This window comes from Sturnus vulgaris, chromosome 5 (genome assembly GCF_052056855.1).
Source record: "Sturnus vulgaris isolate bStuVul1 chromosome 5, bStuVul1.hap1, whole genome shotgun sequence".
Taxonomy (NCBI): Eukaryota; Metazoa; Chordata; class Aves; order Passeriformes; family Sturnidae; genus Sturnus; species Sturnus vulgaris.
In genome coordinates, this window is record NC_142247.1 from 8,739,751 (window position 1) to 8,762,399 (window position 22,649).

The 22,649-nt window shown below is 47.3% G+C and overlaps 2 protein-coding genes across 3 annotated transcripts; both read left to right on the forward strand.

The window, feature by feature from the left end:
• The first annotated feature begins 12,361 nt into the window (after positions 1-12,361).
• LOC148223540 (inositol 1,4,5-trisphosphate receptor-interacting protein-like 1) lies at positions 12,362-14,927 on the forward strand. 2 transcript variants are annotated; one of them, XM_088166136.1, is made up of 2 exons: positions 12,362-12,677; positions 12,807-14,927. In XM_088166136.1, exons 1-2 carry the CDS (start codon positions 12,366-12,368, stop codon positions 14,079-14,081), a joined length of 1,587 nt encoding a protein of 528 aa, XP_088022262.1. In that variant the 5' UTR covers positions 12,362-12,365; the 3' UTR covers positions 14,082-14,927. The 2 variants fall into 2 exon arrangements, with proteins under 2 accessions (XP_088022262.1, XP_088022263.1); XM_088166137.1 differs by having other exon boundaries at positions 12,362-12,600; positions 12,886-14,927.
• A 5,112-nt stretch (positions 14,928-20,039) lies between these two features.
• On the forward strand, positions 20,040-21,161 carry LOC106854822 (inositol 1,4,5-trisphosphate receptor-interacting protein-like 1). Its single transcript, XM_014878942.2, has one exon. The coding sequence runs from the start codon at positions 20,058-20,060 to the stop codon at positions 21,159-21,161; it is 1,104 nt and encodes a 367-aa protein (XP_014734428.2). The 5' UTR covers positions 20,040-20,057.
• Positions 21,162-22,649: the final 1,488 nt, after the last annotated feature.

A 22,649-nucleotide genomic window follows, 5' to 3' on the forward strand; every position in this document is an offset into this window, starting at 1 on the left:
CTAGCAGGGATGCCAATCTCTGCCAAGCATGTTGTGAGAGGGAGTCACACATCTTCACTTTGTCTGCAGTAAGAGGTATGCAATGCTGGCTGGGCTCTGCAGCTGGTGGAGGTAAAGGCCACTACAGGTGGGAGCAGTGAATTCAGCTTCCCACCACCTCTGACAGCTGAGTCATCTCCTCAGGCTCTCCTAGGTGAATTTGTCCAGCCTCCATCCCCAGCCTCCCAGCAGTTTCCTCTGGATGCACCAAGGTAGCCACGATTTATTAACAGGCAGAACTCCTTTCAAAACCTCCATCTACTCTCTTGACCTTAAACTTATGTTGCATGAAACTAGAGATATAATTAGGAAAAAAAAAAGCTTCAGTTTTTTTTCTTTTTTGCTTCCATCTAAACTGATTTAATTTCCTGCCATTGGTAACTCTGACATTTGATCTCTGGTCTGATCCTCCATCTGTGTGTTAACGGGAAACCAGAGCTCTCCGAGTGCGAGTGCTGACATTTACAGAGGAGAATTTGTTGTGTCTACCTCTGGATCATGCAGCCCAGGGAAGATCCTTAGATAGCAATGCTGGTAAGTCTTTTGAAAATGGTAATATTGCACAGCTGCTGGGGGACAGAGCTGTGCAAACTACCCCGAGACCAGTCCTTTCTGCACCGAGAATTAGCTCGTGACATTTTAACAGAGAAAATACAATGTGTGATGCCAATGAGCTACCAAAATCACTTGATTCCCCAGCAAATGTTAGTTGTGTGTGCTGATCTGGACAATTTAAGTAAAGAACACTTGCTTCTTTCATTTGCAAGTCCCCATAGGCACCTTGCTTGATTCCTTAATTTCTTAATGGGCTTCCAAGAATCAACTGGGAGACCTTCTCAGAATTTTAGGTTTCTGTAACACTGCACAAGAACATGCATTCATTGTAGAATGAATTGCTATTGAGCAGATAAACCCAGGATGTGGCTTGTGGAGAGCAGGGGTGAGGGGGCAGGAGGGGCTGGGCAGTGATTTGGTAGCAGTGTGGCCTTTTCCTCCTGGGAAGCCATCCTGAACCTCTTGCCCTGTGCTGATGATCAGAATTCAGTTCCAATATGTGACTCCAGGCACATGGCCTGGGCTAGGAAAAAAGACACCAGTGCTGGGAGGGTTAGCTGCTGCTGTCCTGGTTCAGTGGTTATTACTGCTCAAGGAAACTGCTGGACTTTTCTCTGTGTGCCCTGGGTTTTGTGTTCCACTTCTCTGGCATAAATAAATCCAGTGCTTCTCAACAGGGAAGTCTAGATCTTGCTATTTAATACAAGAAAGGGTTATATTCCCTTTTCAACACCAGCTTGCCTAAGCCTGTTATAAATAAGTCATTCTTTTGAAAATATAGAGGGAAAAAAGATGGTTAATGTGCTTGAATCAAAAACATGCTGAGACCAAAAATTAACATTTTAATCTGCTTTTTATGCTCAGAGCAAACTTATAATACACTTGATGTGTCTGAACACTTCGATAAAGAGTCTGTGTTTGATTCCTAAAACATGCTGTGGAATTTTGCTAATCCATCACACAGACACCCACTCTATAAATTGGTGTAGTATACAAGTGCACTATTTACATTTGTGATGTAGCCACAGCCTTGGCACAGTTTTAATAATAAAGTGACTGAGCTAAAGAGAATATTCCAATACCTGGTTTAGTGGAAGGTGTCCCTGCCCACAGGAGAGGTGTGGGAACTGAATGATCTTTAAAGTCCCTTCCAAAGCCCTTCTGTTGCTTTTCCTGTCCCACAGGTCAGTGGTGTGGTGGCTTTGGGTCACAGCAGAAGCTGGCAAGTGGAACAGATCTGAAGGGTTCCCAAATCCTGTTTGCTGTCATCTTTCCATCATCCACCCTTTCCAAAATACCCAAGTTCATCCATAAAAACACACATTTCCAGAGTTGGAGTGGTAGGGCTGTGTGGAGAGCAGTGCAAGTGGAAGGGGTAGAGTCACTAGGGTGACTTTGAGGGAATGTAGATGTACAGAAGTTTTCATTAACAGGATCAAGCCACTGATTGAGACTGGTACTGTCTGTAAAGTCTGAGACAGGGAACTGGAGAGCTGCCTCTGCTGTCAAACCTCCTTCTCCTCCTTGGGAAATGGTCCTGTCAGGATTACACTGACATTTCTGTCACCCCCCTCATGTAGCTGCAGCCCTGAAGCCAGGCTCTTGCTGCTTTGCAATGGGGCAGGGGAACTCCAGATGGAAAATGCTGACAGTCTCCACCTGCTTGATGGGTGGGAGTGCAATTCTTAGTGTTTGTCCTTTCCTTCCTTCTCATTTTTCCCTTTCCTTTTTTCTTTACACTGGTTTCTATTGTGTTGTTTCTTGCAGGGAGCCATTCTCACAGTGGCTGCTGTAAGTCTCTTTGGCAATTAGGCTTTTAAACCATGAAAGCAGCTCAATCAAATTCTTCCTCTCCATAGGCTGTGCTTGTGTCTGTATGAAGGGATCTTGCTGTTCTTTTTCTTACAGACTGCTGAAATTTCCCCAAAGAGTAAAAGCCATTGTCAGTTTTTTATAAGTGATTTTTTTTTTTCTAGTCAGTTAATATTTTAATAAAGACTATGTGAAAGTGTTACTTTGGAGGAAAAGAAATAGTGTATATGAGCCTTTCTGCTCACTGGAGATGGATGGGTTTCCTCAGCCATTCAAAATTTTCTAGGATGGTGAGACTGTGAACAGGGTATAAAGACTGAGGTATGGAGAGATGAATTTCGAGGCAAGTGATAATGAAATCAAGACAGCGGAACTGTGGACTGGCACATCTCTGCTGTCCCATCTTCTCCATCAACCAAGTGTACTTTCTAGAACTTAAAAATTAGGAATAAAACTCCAAACACAACAAACCACCTCTAGGTTTTTTGCATTTTGATTTGAACAAAGTGCATCAGGATACCTTTGCTATTCACATCCCCCCTTAGTTTTCTAACCCTTTCCCCATGTCATTCCTTTACGACCAGAGTCCTAGAAGTCATTCTGCTTTAGCCACTAGCTAAAGTTCAAGTTACTAAGGATTTTTTCCCATTGATGCCCTCTCTTAGGCTGCACATAACTAATTCCACACACCTCAGCAACGAGCCAATAAAATAATACAGAATAGCAGCTAAATATTAGAGGAGAATGTAGTAGCTTGGTCAAAAAACAATTAGTTTTATCTGCAGAACTGTAACTGGATGCTTAGTTGGGAGCTTCCCAAATCTGCTGTTATGAAATGCTGGGGAATTTTAGTTGGGGTGCTTCATGCTGTTCCCTGCACTGTATTCCAGGTAGCATTGGGATTTACCTGCTCCACAGCTGCAGCCTGCACTGAGCTCATCCTTGGGCTGCAGGGAGCACACACCCCATGACAGGGATGCTTCAGTTTCCTTTGGGGAATAGAGCCCAGCTATAAGGTTGTGCCCATGCTGGTAAATGGAAAATTGAAATACATGATCAGAAATGGCAGTAGTGTAATGAAAATATGTTATTTTTCCTTTTATTATTTTTTTTTTCCTGAGAGAGACGAGGTCTGGTTTGTCCCCAGGGTTAGATGTCTTTCTAGACCACCTGTCACATAATCCATTTGCTAGCCCCAGAAGAACATAATAAATATTTTAAAGTCTGTAAACACTGCACTAGTCAGGCTGTCAAGGATCAAAAGCGAGGAAAAACAAAATTCACAGTGTAAAAAAGCCATAAGTACCAAAGTAGTTCTCTTCGTGGATGTTTTTACTAGAAATACTATTGCAGGTGTGTTATCTGACCCTAAACACAATTGAAGTGCACAATTCTGTTATAAAATAAGAAAAAGTCTGGATAATTTGGGCCACATTAAATTATACTAGTGTCATAGTCAGAAAAAGACTCCTAGTGGAATCAGATAGTTGTATTTTGTCAGCTATTCTGCAGACACACCAACTAAAATTATGGAAGAAATGTATAATCCTCTAGCATCCAATTTTTCTATGTTTACTTCTCCCTACATATTTCAGTATTTTGGCATTCTGACTCCTTGTCCACCCCAATTTCCCTCCATTTTGTGCCCCCCCTTGTGCTGCTGACACAGGTGGTCCAACAGCTCCTTCCCCTCTCCATACTCAGAGCTGCCAGGGTGCCACTGGGAAGGTATCTGGTAGAGAAGCTGTATTTGAAATGCAAAAAAGCTGTGTAGAAACTCTGGAAACACCAGCTGGCTGCTGTGTATAATAATTTAAAATGTTTCTCAGTGGTGCAAGAAGAACTTCTTTATCCTTCCTCCAACATTAAAAAAATATCAAAGATAGCAGATAACATTTTGACTGAGCCAGTGTGTTAGGGATGCAGAAGTACAGCTAGATCCAGTAATGAGCTTATTTTCCTTCCCCCTTTAACCTTTTGATGCAAGGCAGCTGGGATATGTGTGTCTGTGTGTGTGTAGTTTTCCTGGCTGTGTTCCCTTTTTGGCAGGAAGATGTTGAATAGGGAGGGTTTGAAATTTTTGGAGTGTTTGAGAACTTCAACAGGTCAGCCTCCTCTGGTAGAGTTGATGTATCCTGGGGTTTTTGTGGTTGTATAGGGGATTTATGGATGCCCATGGGTAGGAATTGTGTGTGCAGCAGTGTAACTTCTCCTGGGTGGCTCAGGTTGGCAGTGAACAGGTGGAAATAGCCTGGGGAAAGGGATTTTCCCGGATCTTGGACACCAAGCCAAGAGGGCGAGAGCTTGTTGATAGAATTTCTTGTAGGGGATCCCCACCGTGGAAATGTTGATTCTGGCTCACTGCTAAGTTTAGAACCATGTAAAACACGTACCCTGGACTTTATGCAGAGCAGATGGTCCAACAGGCTTTACTGGTTGGAGTGTGTCAAATAACAGATTGTCTAGAAAAGTTTGCTTGCTTTTGGCAGACAATTTAATTCAGCTCATAGCGCGTTACCAAAGTTCATGGTGCATCTCTGCAGAAGTGGGCAGCTAACACATTTTGTGTCATCTGCTATACCAAAAGTTTTTTAAATAATAAAAAAAATAAAGTAGAAGTTGTGTCCCTACTTGTTCTCTTGAGTGGAGGTGGGAAAAGGCAGCTCCAGTGTGTGAGTAGAAAATTAAATCCGGAAAATTGATTCATATTCCAAAGCCGCAATCTCCTTCCAGCTGGTTCAACATATTTTTTAAAATTCTCTTTTAATATATGTTTTGAAATAATTCCTCCCTTTAGTTTAGAATCAGGAAAACATAAAAGTCTCAGGCTTTATTGCAAAAAAACCCAAAAATAGATTCTGCAAACTTTTAACATTGACACAGAGTAGGCTATTAAGTGTAGGACCAGCTATCACCAGGTTCTATAAACCGAAGTAGTGTTTAATAAGAAGTGAGCATACACAAACATGAATGTTAAAGTACTGATAAAACTACCAGCTTGATCATAGTAAGTATGATCATTTTGTAAAAGGCTCCTTGGAAGAACTGGATTCTTCAGGTCCCTTAGGTAAGGCATTGCATGTTTTTCTCTTCTTTGTAGCAGTTTACTGAAAACATTGTAGTGTAATCCAGGCAAAGCTACCCCATTGAGCTGACTCACCTGGGCTAGTTTGTCATGCTGAGCAGGCAGGGCAAAGCTTTACACCCAAGTGACTTTCTACTGAAATGCTCTTTTAGCTTTATGAGATATGCGACAGTGTGAAACTACTTCCCAATTACCTCCTTGCTATTTAGCTGAGCTGATGCATTGAGCACCCCAAAGACCTGGCCTGAGACAGTGTTTACAGGTGATACCTGAGGAGCATAAAATCCTTCAGACTGTGCTTGTATGTGATCCCAAGGCGTGGCCATGTCTTTAAAATGGCCTTTTTCTCTATTAAATAAATCTGTAGCTGTGAATCACTGTGCATGTTTTACTTGTCAGTGCCTTGTTGCACATCTTGCACACGAAATCCCTTTGCCAAGGTGTGTCTTCTGCGAACCCATCCGTGCCCAACTCAGAGTGGAAGTCAGTAAATCAGTAAGTTCGTCCATGTGAGCCCTAAACCCCAGTCATTTTCCTTCTGCAGACCGTTAATCCAGTGACTGCCTTGCCCAAATGGGTGGCCAGCATGGCCAGCAGTGTGTCAGATGCTGTGACTGGTCTGTAGGTGCAGGGTGGGACTTTTGTTGACAAGGACAAGGGTGGGGGGGACACCCTCACTCTCCACAATTCCTGTGGGGCTCCATGTTTTTGCAGACCCAGACGACAGCAGGCTCCCTCCGCACAAATCCAGCCCTGCTGACAGACAATGCTGCTGCCAGCTGGCACAGTTTTATTATGACTTTATTATTAATCAGGGTTTGTCAGTTTTCTGTTGCTCAGCCTGTCTTGTTCTCAGCAGTGGAGCTGCCAGAGCCCTCAGTGGGGTGAGGCAACTATCATTTTCTGCACCTCTTTTTCCACAGGCATTTGCCATCTCCTGGAGAGAGGAAACCCTGCCCAGATCCTCCAGCTCCATAGGTGAGGGGATGTGGCAGTACCTCTGAGGAAGTAACCTGTGAGGAGGAGCAGCAAATACCCCATGACAGCTGAGAAGCGTGGCAAGGCAAGGAGGGAAGGGGATTTGAGTTTTACCTGGAGGAGGAGAGCAAGCAGGCACAGGTAGCCTGGAGAAGGAAGAAACTTGGCTGGTACTGGGACGACAGCTGGAGGATGCACAGGGAAGGTTTATATTTTCTCAACAGCCTCACAGCTCTCCTTGTCTTACCTTCCAAGAAGATGCTGACAGCAGAAAGACAGAGTAACATAGGCAAGAAAACACAATCCTGATGGATGGTTGGGAAATTTCATGTGTGTGTCCCTTGGAAGAAAGAGCTCAGTGGGCAGCAAGCTGAGCATGGTGTGCTTTAATGCCAGCTCTGAGGTCTCAGCTTGTGCTGCTTCTGCTGGTGCAGAGCCTGAGACTTTGCTGGAGCTCAGCTGCATATAGGCTGTCACATAAATGCTCAGGACAATACCCACAGGGGAAATGCTGGTGGGCAGATAGTACTTCCAAAGAGATTTTTTTAATGGTTCGGTAATCAAATGTATCGAAATCCACCAGCAAACAACCTCACTGAGCATGCTGGAAAATTCTCTGTTCTCTGACTTCTCACTGCCTTGTTCCTTGTGAGATTATTCCTACAAAACTAGGTATGAAATGCTGCCAGCACTGGTGTTAATACATGGGTGGAAGTGACCACATAGCTCTGAGGGTAGAAGAATGAAGGTCTCTCAGAGGTGGCTGTGTATGAGGAGAGGTGGAATGTGTGCCAGGCAGGCAATGCCTTCCCTCCAACCTCCTCTACCCAGAGGAGGCATTGATACTGTCCAAAAATGGTGCTTTCTCTGGCCTGTGGGTGTTCCTTTTTCAAGACTCCCACCACTGAGTTCGCTGTGAATTCAGTGGGAGTTAAACCCAATTAGAGCGTGTTGGAAAATCCTTTTCAAAATACGCAGTCTGCCGTCGTGGGGATGCTGCATGGATGTCCTCCAGAGCAACTCCTAGACAAGCAGGAGTGTCACAGAGTGCTTGTGAGAGTGACAGACCCCACCCGTGGAACACAAATGGCAGGCTAGGTGGGAGGAGTATGGGTGCTGACCCTTACAGGGAGAACCATGGACACATGCCTGGGAAGAGATCCCACCTCCTCCTCCCCACAACTTTCCTCTGAACAAAATCTATCACAAACTTGGTGGCTCCAGAAAATCCATTTGTTGCTGGCTTGGAGCCAGTCCAATCAAGAAACGCTCCTTTGCAATCCTAGTAGCAGCATGAAAATGCTCCCTCTGTTTTTGCTCCTAAAATATTTTGGATTAGCTGCAGATAATTGTGCTGACTGTTCAGTGGCCGCCTCTCTGCATACTTAGTCATATTTGCATGTAGCAAAGAGTACTGGACCACAAACGAGGATATTCCCTTATTACTTTCCAATATCTCTGATTTCCTCTCATTCAAGCTCTGAAGAAAATCCAGCATGTGTGGTTTAAGAATTGATTGTCTATCGAGGAGCTGAATCAAACAGAATATGGAAATCCTGTTTGCATTATCTTTGGAGAAATCGCTGTAGATAACCAGTAGTTTCCAAGCACGGGGTTTGGTTTTTAACTGCTTAGTAATCAGACATGGCAAAATCCATCAGCAAATAGCCTGAATTACTGTACTGGAAAATTAACTAATAGCTGGAGGTATGCTCTTCTCTGAAATTATTCTTTCTGTGATTTGACAGCAGCAGTAATCCAATTGCTGTGAGTTTAATTTCATATTTATCTGTCTGTGAGGATGTGTTTTAATGCTTGTTTTAGCTTGCTGCCTTCTAATGAAGATTATTTATTTAAAAAAAAAAAAAAAAAAGGTGCTTTGGAAACTAGATTGATTTCATAGCAAGTAAAGCCAGGGTGAGGTGCTCCTCATGCCATGTGCTGGAAGCAGGGGTGGCCAAGGGTGGTCTCCATAGGAAAACATCTCACCACATACCCATGGCAAGAGCAGGCATTGCTCCTGCAGAGGGAAAGGGACTCTGGGGAGATGCTGCTGCATAACCTGTTTTTCAGAATTATTTAGGCCCTGTTACTTTTCATTTTATAATGCTGTTTCTCAGCTCTCTGTAGTTTCTGACAGTGTGTATGGAGGGGGTGTGTGTGTACTCATCTGCCTTCCTGCATGAGAAAGTCTGTATAAAATTCCTTTTCCAGGTGCCCAAATGAGCATAATGACTAAATGGTGAATAATCCAGTAAATTAGACATTTCAGGAATCATTTTATGGTATGAAAAATTGAAAATCTGAACCAACACAAGCTGAATTAAAGAACTTTCCATGAGGGTGGGGGTTTGTCAGGAAGACTATAGTTAGTTGCAAATCTGCATTTCACTGTGATTACAAATCACGGCAGAAATATCCTTTAATTTGCAAAGGGGAAGAAAAAAGCACTGATGTAAGCCAACACCTCTGACATAGCTGCTCTGTGCTAAACACTTGGGGGATGCCTCCATTGGGTAGAATTTCCTGCTTGGCAGTGATGGGGTGGCTGTGCACTGGGACATGAGACCACTTTATGAATATTATTTTTCTTTAACACAGTGGTTATCCTTCCAGCCTTTTTCTCTGTTTTCCAGATTCCAGAGTCTGAAGTATATTCCTGATAATTATCATGGGAAGAGCCATGGTGATAGTGGTACCTTTGTATTCCCTTGGGGGAAAAAAAAAGCCAAAAACAAAGCTTTTGAAGTGGTGACTGAGTTGTGTTTTTTAATTCTTCAATGATTGCCTCAAGCAGGTGAGAGCAAATATCAGATAATGGGTCTAGAAAAATAATACTATTAATACTATTGCTAATAGAAATATCAGGCTTATCTGCTTTCAAAGGATACCCCACTGCCTTGCTATTTAAACAAAGAAACAAAGAAAAAGATATGTGGAGCTGCCAACCTTTTCCCCCCATTCAGATTCTCATGCCACTATCAGTTATTTGTATGCAATTTTTATCCTTTTTTTCTGGGCCTTGCTTTCCCCCTCCCTTTAAGCTTTGTACTTAATCCTACCCACGACAATAAATACACTAAGATGCAGAATCTGTCTGCAGATCTTCACATTTTGCCTGGGTTTGCCTTCTCTCTCTGCTTCCCTCTCTGCTGCTCTGAGGAGGCTGGGGCAGGGGAAGAGATAAAAGTGGGCATGTGAAAGAGGCATCTCTGACATTGTGAACTTGTAAACTCTTGTGAACTTCTCCTGGAGCTTTTGTGGGGCTGAAGAGAGGCAGGTGCCTTCTTCATGCCTCTGTCAGTATTTTTAAGGAGGAACCATCCTGGAGCAAGGAGTTCTGTCCCTCTGCTCTCATCCCAGCTGATAATAACACGGCAATATAGGTGCTAGAACATGATGAGAAGACATGAGGACTACTTGAGAATTTCTGCCTTTATTTTTAAGTAACAGTCCTTGTGTAATGCTATAGAAAATAATTTGATGGAGGGACTCAGTTGCATTCCTGTCCTTACTGGGTATAGGGTGAACCTCAGATGCTGCAGTTGAGCCCTGGAACTGTGCATGGAAGGGTCTTGGTGGGACCACAGAAACCCAAGCTGTGCCTGTCTGGTGTTCATCTTCCAGGTGGATGAAGTCTGGCCTGTGGCACTGCTGACATGGCATCATGGAGGGGAGAGCCCATGGCTTCAGCTGAGTGTGTCACCACAAGTGTAGGACAGGACTGTCCCACACTGGCTGGTTGTGTGTTCATTCCAGCTCTGCAAAACTCATAAGATGCTGTTACCTGCTCTAGGATTTTGCCATCAGTTTGTGCTTTGGATCAGCAAAAGTTGGTTTGAAAAGACTTGGCTGTATTTTAGACGTATATCTAGTCGTAGAGCAGGAGTGTGTTATTATTGCTTTTCCACAAGTATCTTCCTTCTGCTGGAAGATGCTCTGCCGCTTGGCCTTTCTCAAGCTAAATGAGAAAGATCTAGAAGCAGGAGTTTTGAACTTTATTACCCAGGAAGGACACTTGTAATTTAATGCAGTTACTGCCTATTTAAAGACTCCAAAAGGTACTGAGACCCCTGAGATGGGCACTGGGTTTCTAGAGGAAACAAATATCTAGTTATTAAATTATTCAATCATGTCAGTCAGGTGTTGCCAAAGCAGCATAAGATTGTCTACTTTTGTCAGTTTCAGTTCCTATTCTATAGGAATATTTCCACTGCAATTAACACAGGGATGTATGACTGTATGTCCTGACCTGTTTGCCAGGAGATCCAAAAGATGTCAGGGCTGATATTCCTTTCTTCTGCATAGCTGTAGTCGATAAAAATAGGCAAGGACGTCTTCTTTCGACGTAGTCGTATTGAGAGGGAAATGTGTATGCAGGGTACTTTCGTTGCCCAATAATGAACATGAACAGAGAAGGACAGAGTGCTCAACAATTTGTGGAAATGAAAATGAGTAGAGCAGGAGCATTGATGTGCCTGAGGAAGGAAGGCTCTACTCAGGGACCTGGCCAGGTGGAACTGATGGGTCAAGTGCACCTGTATGAGACAGAAGGCGGCAAAATGCTGTGTCCTGCCCTTTGGTCTTTCCCACCCCATGAAATGCAGCAGGCTGGGGGAAGAGGGGCTGGAAACTGGCAAGGAGCCAATGGCATGCCAGCTTCTGTCAGAACCAGTGAGGCCAGCAGGAGCAGAGCAAGGACTGTCCTCTCCCACAGGGCAGCGCTGATGCTGTTCCTCAAATCCTGCATTCACTTTTGGTCCCCGTATGAAAAGAAAGACACGGAGGTGCTTGAGTGTGTGCACAGAAGGGAATGGAGCTGAGGAATGGTCGGGAGCACAGCTGTGATGAAGAAGGGCTGACGGAGGTGGGGGTGTTCAGCACAGTGAAAAAGCCGTTATAGGGGGACCTTATAGTTCTCTAGAGCTCCCTGAAGGGAGGTTGCAGGCAGGTCAGAGTCATTATATTCTCCCAGGAAACCAGCAATAGGAGCAGAAGAAATTACCACAAGTTGCACCACAGGAGCTTTCGATTGGATGACCAGGAAATAGTCTTTGTAGAAAAGGGATAGCAAGCTTGGGAAGAGGCTGTCCAGGGAAATGGCTGAGTCAGCACTCTCAGAGAGATTTCAAAGTCATGTGGATGTGGCACTGGGGCAGCTGGCTGATTGGTGCAGTAGGCAGTGTTAAGTGTCGTTTGGACTGTGTGATCGTCAGGGTCTTTTCCAAATGGAGTGACTGGGAGATTTAACTGCAGATCAGCGTGGAGTCAAGGCTTAAATTCAATGATCCTCAAGGGGGCCTTCCAAAACAGATATTGATGAGATTGCCAATGCAGGGCAGCTGATAAGAAAGACCAAAAGAAGACCAAGGGAAGTTCTTTGAAGAAGATTCACTCGAAGTCTGCCTTAACAAATATACCGGGGCCCCTCTGACTGGCTGAGCTGGGTTTGGGAAAAAGGGTGGAGTTTGCCTTGTTGTAGTCTACTGTGACATGTGTGACATCATGGGGAACATGTCACAGTGGGGGCAGCTCTAAAAGGCCCCAGCAGGTAACACTGGCCCTGTGTTGCTTGGGCAAGCGGTGAGTGCACACGTGGTGGGGAGGCCAGGCTGGTGACAAGGGCCGGGGCAGAAATGCAGCTCCAGGGGCTGGCTTCTCCCCCTGCATGCAGGGACCGCCCCTGATGGGACAGCCTTGGGCAGGGCACCGTGCTGCTGCTGCTGTTGCTGCTGCCACTGCTGGGGCAGTGGGACAGGTGTCGCTGCTTGCCAGCTGTGTGGGGCCCTGTCCTTCCTGCCCCCAGAGCCCTGGCATTGCCGTCCATGCTGTCACCAGTGGCAGCTGCCTCCCTCCCAGTGCCACTCAAGGCCTTCTCTCCATCCTCCTGCAGACCATGGATACCTGGGTCTTGTGGTTCTTGCTCTTGCAAAGTGTTCTCCAGTACCCACAGCCCGTGGGGGATGGCTTGGACGAGGTGACCCGTCTGCGAATGGAGGCGCGTGCCAAGCTGCAGGAAGAGGAGAAGATTCGGCTGGAGATGGAAGTTGAACAGCTGGCCCTGAAGCAGGATGTCCGGGCCTGGGGAGACCTGCTCTGCTCTGCCTTGCAGCTCTGGCAGCTCTGGGCTGGTGTTGAGCTGTTGCTGCTTCTCTTGGCCCTGTGCTATGTGGGCAGGAAAAGGAGCTCGAGGAGATTGGAGCATCAAGTAGCAAACAATGGTGCGAATGGAGAAGAGGTCAGGAATGCGGATGCAAATGAAGAAGTTGCTGGAAATGAAGCAGTCAATGTTGGAAATGAAGGAGAAGAAGACGAAGACAATGGTGTGAATGGGGAGGAAAACAACAATGATGCTGGCAATGCCCAAGAAGTCGACAACGTTGCAGCAAACGAAGACGGTGATGTTGGCAACGAAGTTGGCAATGAGGTTGCAATTGCAGCAAACAACAATGATGTTGGAAATGAAGTCGACTTCCCTGATCATGCTGATAACATTGGAAGAATTGTAATACAGCGCATCCAGTGGCCTGTGCAGGACCTGCTGAGGGGATGCCAGTGGACAACTGACCTCATGGATGGTTTTACAGTTTACTTTCAACGCGTCTTGTCCAACAGCTTCTACCCAGTCCTGCAAAGAGCCATTGGGGTAGGCAGTGCCTTTGAAGGTTGGAGTCCCCGTGAGCAGGACGTTGTGTACCAGGTGCTGGTACCCATGACTCCTCCGCGAGGGCACAGCTTCCACCTGGAGCTGGAGAGTGCAGGGCAGAGGCACGTCAGGAACTTCCGCGTCCGCGTGCAGCAGGAGTGCACCTGCGGCTCAGCGCGGCGGGGTAAGAACAGGCTGTGCTTCCTGCACCACCCCGAGGAGGAGTTGAGGAGCAATCAGGATCCCAGCCTCGTTGACACGCTGTGCACTGACTCCTACCTGGACGTGCACAAAACTGCCCGCTGGTTCTACCAGCTGGTGAGAGCGGTCTGGCCAGCTTTGCTTCAGTCCCACAATTGGCATTTAGTGCTGCTGCCCTCCAGACGCTCCTGCCAATTCAAGGTGACCAAAGGCACAGAAAGCTTCCGCATTGAGATCCTCTTTGGGGTGCGGCAAGGCGACTCGGACGTCTTTGTAAGCAGCCAGCCTAGGGAAGCCTACACGTCAAGCACAGTGTGGCCGGAGAGCTACGCCGTGGCAGAGATGAAGTTCTTCAAGTACATTGCCAGGCGGGCTCCATCTAACAGCTTGCACCTCAAATGCCTGCAGTTCTTCACTCGCCTGCAGCTGGGCTTAGGCTTTTCCACCTATGCCACCAAGACCATTGTCATGCACCTCCTGAACATCGTACCCGTGCATGAGTGGCGCAGGAGACATTTTGTGAGGCGGCTGCTGGACATCAGCGAGAGCCTGGGCACATGTGTGGAAGTGAGACGCCTCAATCACTTCATTGTTGGCAACCGGAGGCTTCCTTTGGAGATCCGTTTGCCCCCTGAGGTCCTCATGGCCAGCTCACGCAATCTCTTCCATGACCTGGAGATGGATCCCGTTGCCCACTCCCAAGCCATGAGTCAGTACGTGGATCTGCACCGATGGCTCAAACAGATCCTGAACAATGAGCAGTGAGAGAGGGTCCCGTGCACAGAGCTGTGCCTGTGGCGTTCACACTTGGCGGCAGAGAATAACCTGCCAGTGCATGGGAGAAGAGGGCAGAATGTGGCATCCAGAGAAGGAAGGACAAACGCTGGCTAGCAGCACTGTGCCAGCAGCAGCAGCAGCAGCAGTAGTGTTGTGTTGAGAGTTTCCCCAGCACTGCATTCAGAGATGACCACCTTGCCCTCAAAGACCAAAGAGCACTCAAGAGGAAATACTATTATTCTTTCTTCTGTGCTCTGCGCTCTGTGTGGAGAATCTACAGCCCAGGATGAAACTGGCTCAAACCTGTCCAGCTTCAGAAAAATATCTGTGCAGGTGATACGAAGTGTGCAGGACACAGAGAAGGCACCGCTCAGTCAGTGGTGGCAAATTGCTGACACACCTGTCCTCTAGTGCAAAAGCGCACTTGGGGAGTCAAAGCAGATGTAGCTGATGAGGCCGTGGCCAGGGGATGTGTGAGAGAGAATGGCATTGCCAGCAGGACTGTGACTGCCCCCTCTCTTTCTTAGAGTCCATTTTCCCTCACAGAGCAACACTTGGTGGAAAGATGCCGATCTCAGACTCCCCGAGGAGGGAATTTTTGAAAGGACCACAGTTGGGATCATGTGGTCCAGGGCTGCTCCAGCAGGGCATTCCTGCTGTGCATTGCAAGGGATTGTGTTCAGACGGTTCCTGACTCTCTCTCCGGTGAGGGAGAGTCCACAATCTCTGGGCAATGCCTGGGATCCTTCAACGGACAGTGTTTGTCCTTGTCCCCAGAAGGGAAACCTTTAGGTCAGCATTGTACCAACTGTGTTGGAGCTGACTTAAAATATTCTATAGATAAAAATCTATCTCTTAATTTCATATATAAAAATATATCTAATGCATACGTATGATATAGAGTAAAGTTTATCAGTGATCACATATAATAGTAAAATAGAATAAAACAATTTTTGAATTTAAAGAATATGAATGAAACAAAACTGTAATTATTATATCACAATACTAATTAATTTGAACTGATCGTATATGTAATTATGTTTAAACAATTCAATGTAGTACATGATTATTGTCACTATCTGTTGAATCACATATTAATGCATTGATATCTGGAAAGCTTTTCATAAAATAGATGAATTTATGACATATATAACGTAGAGATCACTATTTCCCACATATGGTATTTATTTTTATGTGCAAGGAAAGCCATTGATAGTGTCTCTGTCATTTGGGGACACAAAATTACGCTTTAGAGTTAGTACATTTATGTCTGCCAAGCCAGAAACTGCTTAGCTCGTGATTCAATAAACTACAATATTCCAGAATGTGTATCGTGCTAGACTTGATTGATCTCAGGCAGACCTATGGTATTGGTAAATCTGACAAGTTGTGAGTCTGGGCTTGTGCACGGTGTCCTTGAAGTCAGCCCAAGGTTCCAGGGCTCTAAGGGGTTCTAATCAGAAATTCGGCCCAGCTGCCCCCGGCCCCTGGGATCACAGAATCACAGAAGAGCTGAGCTTGGAAGGGTCTTTAGAAATCATCTTGTTCCAGCCCTGCTGCCCAGGGCAGGGACAGCTTCCACTAGGCCCGGTTGCTCCAAGCCCCATCCAACCTGGCCCCTGTGATCACTGCCAGGGCTGGGGCAGCCCCAGCCGCTGTGGGCAGCGAGGGCCAGGGCCTCAGCGGCCTCAGAGCCGAGAATTTCTTCCACATCTGCAGCCTGAGGCCGCCCTGTGTCAGTGGGAAGCCACTGGGCCTGGTGCTGTCCCTGCGGGCCCTTGTACACAGCCCCTGGGCAGGTGTGTGCTGGGCCCGTGCAGGGACTGAAAGGCTGCAGGAAGGTGCCCCCGCAGAAGGCCTTGGAGAGCCCTGGGGCCAGCAGTGGCACCATGAGGGCAGCAAGCAGGGCCTGGTGTGGCCGTCGGGGAGGGAGGGCACAGGGCGGGCGCTGAGGCCGTGCCAGCTGCAGCTGGGGGCTCTGGAGTGTGGCGGGCAGAGAGAGAACCGGGGGAGATGGGTGCAGCAGCGAGGCCACGGGGTTCTTGATGTGTTAGAGACCAGAGAAGAGCTTGAGAATGGTCCCTGCAGGGGCAGGGTGTCTCCTTGTGTGCATAAACCTTCTTGACACCAGAGGTTTATGTCAGGACAAGACATCGCGGAGTGCTGGTATAGTATTGGAAAAAATGGACAGGCCACAGCCCATAAGATACAATTTATCCAAGTTACACTGAATTCCTAAGCTGCCCCAATGAGAATACTGCCTTCTCCTTCGTGAGCTTATTCCAAGGCTTTTCATATGTGAACAGGCCCTGCTTAGATGATTTCACCACAGAATCAAATTATACAGCATCCATTCTCCATATCTATATTTCTATATCCTGCAGCCTAGGATGACAGAATTGTTTCCTGATACAGCCTGTTGAGTCGCTCTGAGCTCGAGGTTTGCAGCAGAGGGGCCAGGGCCGTTGCATGGCATTAACTGCAGCAGTGCTCTGTTTTTATTGGATATTTTATCCACATTTGCCTCTGCTGGGTTCCATTCCATTTGCTCCAGTGGCATTCCTGCTTTGAATTTCTCCAGTTTATCTTTAAAGTTACTTTCACGTGCCTTTTAGTTTTTGTTGGGCCTAGCCCAGCACATTTCAGTAGTCTAAGGTTTCTTCATCAACCAGCCTCTTTCTCCACAACCTTGTTGCTGTGATTTCATGGATATTTCACAGGCAACTTTGTAGCTCAGTTGTCCCAGAGGTGAGAGGCAACTACGTAGTTATAACATTATTCAAGCATGGTAGGCACGTGTGGACAAAGCAGGATAGGGTTGTGGGGTTTTTTTCTCTTTCAGTTCATATCCTATAGGAATATTTCCACTGCACTTAACACAGGGATGTCTGACTGTATGTCCTGACCTGTTTGCCAGGAGATCCAAATGATGTCAGGGCTGATATTCCTTCCTTCTGCCAAGCTGTAGTCGATGAAAATAGGCAAGGACATCTCCCATCGAAGCTGTAATTTTAAGAGGGAAATGTATATTCAGGGTACTTTCTTTGCCCCATGCTGAGCATGCCTAGAGAAGAGGACAGTGGCCAACGCTTCATGGATGGCCCCAGAGACAGACCTTTGTGCTATTGCTATTTTTCTTGAAGGCACTTGTATGGCAACTGTGAGGATAAGAAACACTGAAAGAGGGAGTGCAGCGTGGAATTAATGATTCCATCGAGGAAAGTGCCAGTCAAAAGTATCAAAAATTCAAGTGCAACAGAAGAAGCCCAGCACACATTGACCTAGCAACCCTCTTGCCACATGCCTTCATTTGATTTGGACCTCCTAGAGAATTGAGGCTTTGCCCAAAGTGGGACCTTGCTGAAGACAAAGGCCGGGGAAGGGCTCTCACTTGTGCTGCCAGTGCCATGGAAAGGCCCAGAAGGAGAGGGCGTTTCTTGGGTGCAGGGATCCCATCTTCAGAGTCTGGCCTTCAGGTTAGCAAAATCCTCACGGACATGCTGGCACATGGGCAGGGGGGTTTTAGAGAAAGTCAGCAAATGGAGTTAAATCACAATGAAAATGAGTAGAGCAGGAGCATTGATGTGCCTGAGGAAGGAAGGCTCTACTCAGGGATCTGGCCAGGTGGAATTGCTGGGTCAAGTGCACCTGTATGAGACAGAAGGCGGCAAAATGCTGTGTCCTGCCCTTTGGTCTTTCCCACCCCATGAAATGCAGCAGGCTGGGGGAAGAGGGGCTGGAAACTGGCAAGGAGCCAATGGCATGCCAGCTTCTGTCAGAACCAGTGAGGCCAGCAGGAGCAGAGCAAGGACTGTCCTCTCCCACAGGGCAGTGCTGAGGCTGTCCCTCAAATCCTGCATTCACTTTTGGTCCCCGTATGAAAAGAAAGACACGGAGGTGCTTGAGTGTTTGCAGAGAAGGGAAATAGAGCTGAGGAATGGTCAGGAGCACAGCTGTGATGAAGAAGGGCTGACGGAGGTGGGGGTGTACAGCACAGAGGAAAAGTTCGTTCTGGGGGGACCTTATAGTTCTCTAGAGCTCCCTGAAGGGAGGTTGCTGTTGTATCTTCCTAGATGTATTGGAAATGGTAGATTTCGTGACCCCTGCAATGTCCTGTGGTCTGGTCCCTCTCCCCTCCTGGCCATACCTAGCTGGCCAAGATCCAAATTCTTCCCGCCCCCCCCTTTCAGACCCTAGAAAAGACCTGTGCCCCCTGACCTCCCCCTCTTTTTCTTTGTCTCTTTCTCTCTTTCTCTCCTGTCTCTCCTGGGGAACCACAAGAAATAAACCCCTGCAGGCTCCCCAGGGGGAAAGAGCCTCTTTTGTTATCTTTTATTCACGTTCATGTGGCGGATCCTGAGGCTTCACCCTAACAGCTGAGCTAGTCCGGACGAAAGGATGAAGACTCAAAAGGTCAAAGCCACAGGTTGCAGGCAGGTCAGAGTCATTATATTCTCCCAGGAAACCAGCAATAGGAGCAGAAGAAATTACCACAAGTTGCACCACAGGAGGTTTTGATTGGATGACCAGGAAATAGTCTTTGTAGAAAAGGGATAGCAAGCTTGGGAAGAGGCTGTCCAGGGAAATGGCTGAGTCAGCACTCTCAGAGAGATTTCAAAGTCATGTGGATGTGGCACTGGGGCAGCTGGCTGATTGGTGCAGTAGGCAGTGTTAAGTGTCGTTTGGACTGTGTGATCGTCAGGGTCTTTTCCAAATGGAGTGACTGGGAGATTTAACTGCAGATCAGCGTGGAGTCAAGGCTTAAATTCAATGATCCTCAAGGGGGCCTTCCAAAACAGATATTGATGAGATTGCCAATGCAGGGCAGCTGATAAGAAAGACCAAAAGAAGACCAAGGGAAGTTTTTTGAAGAAGATTCACTCGAAGTCTGCCTTAACAAATATACCGGGGCCCCTCTGACTGGCTGAGTTGGGTTCGGGAAAAAGGGTGGAGTTTGCCTTGTTGTAGTCTACTGTGACATGTGTGACATCATGGGGAACATGTCACAGTGGGGGTAGCTCTAAAAGGCCCCAGCAGGTAACACTGGCCCTGTGTTGCTTGGGCAAGCGGTGAGTGCACACGTGGTGGGGAGGCCAGGCTGGTGACAAGGGCCGGGGCAGAAATGCAGCTCCAGGGGCTGGCTTCTCCCCCTGCATGCAGGGACCGCCCCTGATGGGACAGCCTTGGGCAGGGCACCGTGCTGCTGCTGCTGCTGCTGCTGCTGCCACTGCTGGGGCAGTGGGACAGGTGTCGCTGCTTGCCAGCTGTGTGGGGCCCTGTCCTTCCTGCCCCCAGAGCCCTGGCATTGCCGTCCATGCTGTCACCAGTGGCAGCTGCCTCCCTCCCAGTGCCACTCAAGGCCTTCTCTCCATCCTCCTGCAGACCATGGATACCTGGGTCTTGTGGTTCTTGCTCTTGCAAAGTGTTCTCCAGTACCCACAGCCCGTGGGGGATGGCTTGGACGAGGTGACCCGTCTGCGAATGGAGGCGCGTGCCAAGCTGCAGGAAGAGGAGAAGATTCGGCTGGAGATGGAAGTTGAACAGCTGGCCCTGAAGCAGGATGTCCGGGCCTGGGGAGACCTGCTCTGCTCTGCCTTGCAGCTCTGGCAGCTCTGGGCTGGTGTTGAGCTGTTGCTGCTTCTCTTTGCCCTGTGGTGTATGTGCAGGACAAGGACGCCAAGGAGATTGGTGCATCGAGGAGCAAACAATGGCGCAAATGAAGAGGTGGGCAGATATTTGGATGCAAATGAAGGATATATTGGAAATCAAGAAGGTGCTGGAAATGAAGCAGTCAATGTTGGAAATGAAGGAGAAGAAGACGAAGATAACGGTGCGAATGGGGAGGAAAACAACAATGATGCTGGCAATGCACAGGATCTCGATAACCCTGCTGCAAATGACGAAGCTAATGCTGGAAATGAACTTGTTGAGCGTGGTCAAGCAGATAACATTGGAAGAATTGTTATGGAGAACGTCCAGTGGCCTGTGCAAGACCTGCTGATAGGATGCCATTGGATAATTCTCCTTATGGATAGTTTTGCAGTTTACTTTCAACGCGTCTTGTCCAACAGCTTCTACCCAGTCCTGCAAGAAGCCATTGGGGTGGGCAGTGCCTTTGAAGGTTGGAGTCCCCGTGAGCAGGACGTTGTGTACCAGGTGCTGGTACCCATGACTCCTCCGCGAGGGCACAGCTTCCACCTGGAGCTGGAGAGTGCAGGGCAGAGGCACGTCAGGAACTTCCGCGTCCGCGTGCAGCAGGAGTGCACCTGCGGCTCAGCGCGGCAGGGTAAGAACAGGCTGTGCTTCCTGCACCACCCCGAGGAGGAGCTGAGGAGCAATCAGGATCCCAGCCTCGTTGACACGCTGTGCACTGACTCCTACCTGGACGTGCACAAAACTGCCCGCTGGTTCTACCAGCTGGTGAGAGCGGTCTGGCCAGCTTTGCTTCAGTCCCACAATTGGCATTTAGTGCTGCTGCCCTCCAGACGCTCCTGCCAATTCAAGGTGACCAATGGCACAGAAAGCTTCCGCACTGAGATCCTCTTTGGGGTGCGGCAAGGCGACTCGGACATCTTTGTAAGCAGCCAGCCTAGGGAAGCTTACACGTCAAGCACAGTGTGGCCGGAGAGCTACGCCGTGGCAGAGATGAAGTTCTTTCAGTATATCGCCAGGCAGGCGCCCTCTGACAGCTTGCACCTTAACTGCCTGCAGTTCTTCACCCGTGTACAGGTGGGATTTGGCTTTTCCACTTATACCATCAAGACCATTGTCATGCACCTCCTGAGCATCATACCCATGTCACAATGGCGCAGGGGATATTTTGTGAGGCGACTGGTAGACATCAGCGAGAGCCTGCGCACATGTGTGGAAGTGAGACGCCTCAATCACTTCATTGTTGGCAACCGGGGTCTTCCTGAGGAGATCCGTTTGCCCCCTGAGGTCCTCATGGCCAGCTCATACAATCTCTTCCATGACCTGGAGATGGATCCCGTTGCCCACTCCCAAGCCATGAGTCAGTACGTGGATCTGCAAAGGTGGCTGAAACTGATAGTCAACAATGAGCAGTGAGAGAGGGTCCCATGCACAGAGCTGTGCCTGTGGAGCTCGCACTTGGCAGCAGAGAACAACCTGCCAGTGCATGGGAGAAGAGGGCAGAATGTGGCATCCAGAGAAGTAAGGACAAACGCTGGCTAGCAGCACTGTGCCAGCAGCAGCAGTAGTGTTGTGTCAACCGTCTCCCCAGCACTGCATCCAGAGATGACCACCTTGCCCACAAAGACCAAAGAGCACTCAAGAGGAAATACTGTTATTCCTTTTCCTGCTCTCTGCACTCTGTGCGGAGAATCTACAGCTCTGGGAGAATTTGACACAGAGCTGAGTGTGCAGGACACGCAGAAGGTGCCGTTCAATCGGCAGTGGCAATTGCTGCCGCACCTTTCCTCTAGACCCAAACGCACCCGGGGAGTCCAAGCTGATGGAGCTGAAGAAGCCGTGGCCAGGGGATGTGTGAGAGAGAGTGCCATTACCAGCAGGGCTGTGGCTGCCCCCTCTCTTTCTTAGAGTCCATTTTCCCTCACTGAGCTTCACTGGGTGCAAAGATGCCGATGGCAAAATCCCAGAGGAGGGAATGTTTGAAAGGACTGGTGTTGGGATCACGTGGTCCAGGGCTGCTCCAGCAGGGCATTCCTGCTGTGCATTGCAAGGGATTGTGTTCAGACGGTTCCTGACTCTCTCTCTGGTGAGGGAGAGTCCACAATCTCTGGGCAATGCCCGGGATCCTTCAATGGACAGTGTTTGTCCTTGTCCCCAGAAGGGAAACCTTTAGGTCAGCATTGTACTGTGTTGGAGCTGACCTGAATTCAGAATATAGAATAGAATAGATTAGCATCTAGATTTTTATGTCATGTATATTTGCATATATATATATATATTTATATATAATGTATACATATGTATACTGTAGAGCTTTTCAATGACCATATATTATGGTAAAGTACAATAGAAGAAAACAATCAATTAATATAAAGAATATCGAATATATATAATATGTAATTAATTTATCATTATAAACATTTATTATAAGACATACATATTTTAAAGATGTATACAGTACATATATGGTATTTTTTTTAATGTGCAAGTAAACCAATAGGTCTGTCTCCGCTGGGGACACATAATTATGCTCTTTAGTCAGTACATTTATGTGTGGCAAACCAGAAACTGCTTTGCTTTTGATTCAATAAACTACAGTATTCCAGAATCTGGGTTGTTTAAGACTTTATTTATGTTGGGCTGATTTATGGTATTTGTAAATCTCACATGTTGTGAGTCTGGGCTTGTGAACAGAATTGCTATAAGAGAATGCTTTCCAGTGGATTAATCTTTTACTGATTTATATTCTGGATTTCTTTACTTTTGTTAGTGCAATAGATAAATAAATCCCTTCTGTAGAGAGAAATCACCCTGACAGTGAGGCTGAAATGTGCCTGGAATCACAGTCCCCTATTATATATGACCTAATCACAGTACTTTATCAAAATTCTCATCCAAATAAAT

Bases quoted from the DNA above. Each gene is read 5' to 3' on its own strand.
- LOC148223540 (XM_088166136.1), top strand. From the start codon at position 12,366: ATGGATACCTGGGTCTTGTGGTTCTTGCTCTTGCAAAGTGTTCTCCAG. The intron at 12,678-12,806 runs GTAGCAAACAAT...GTGAATGGGGAG, and splicing joins CGAGGAGATTGGAGCATCAA to GAAAACAACAATGATGCTGG.
- LOC106854822 (XM_014878942.2), top strand. From the start codon at position 20,058: ATGGAGAACGTCCAGTGGCCTGTGCAAGACCTGCTGATAGGATGCCAT.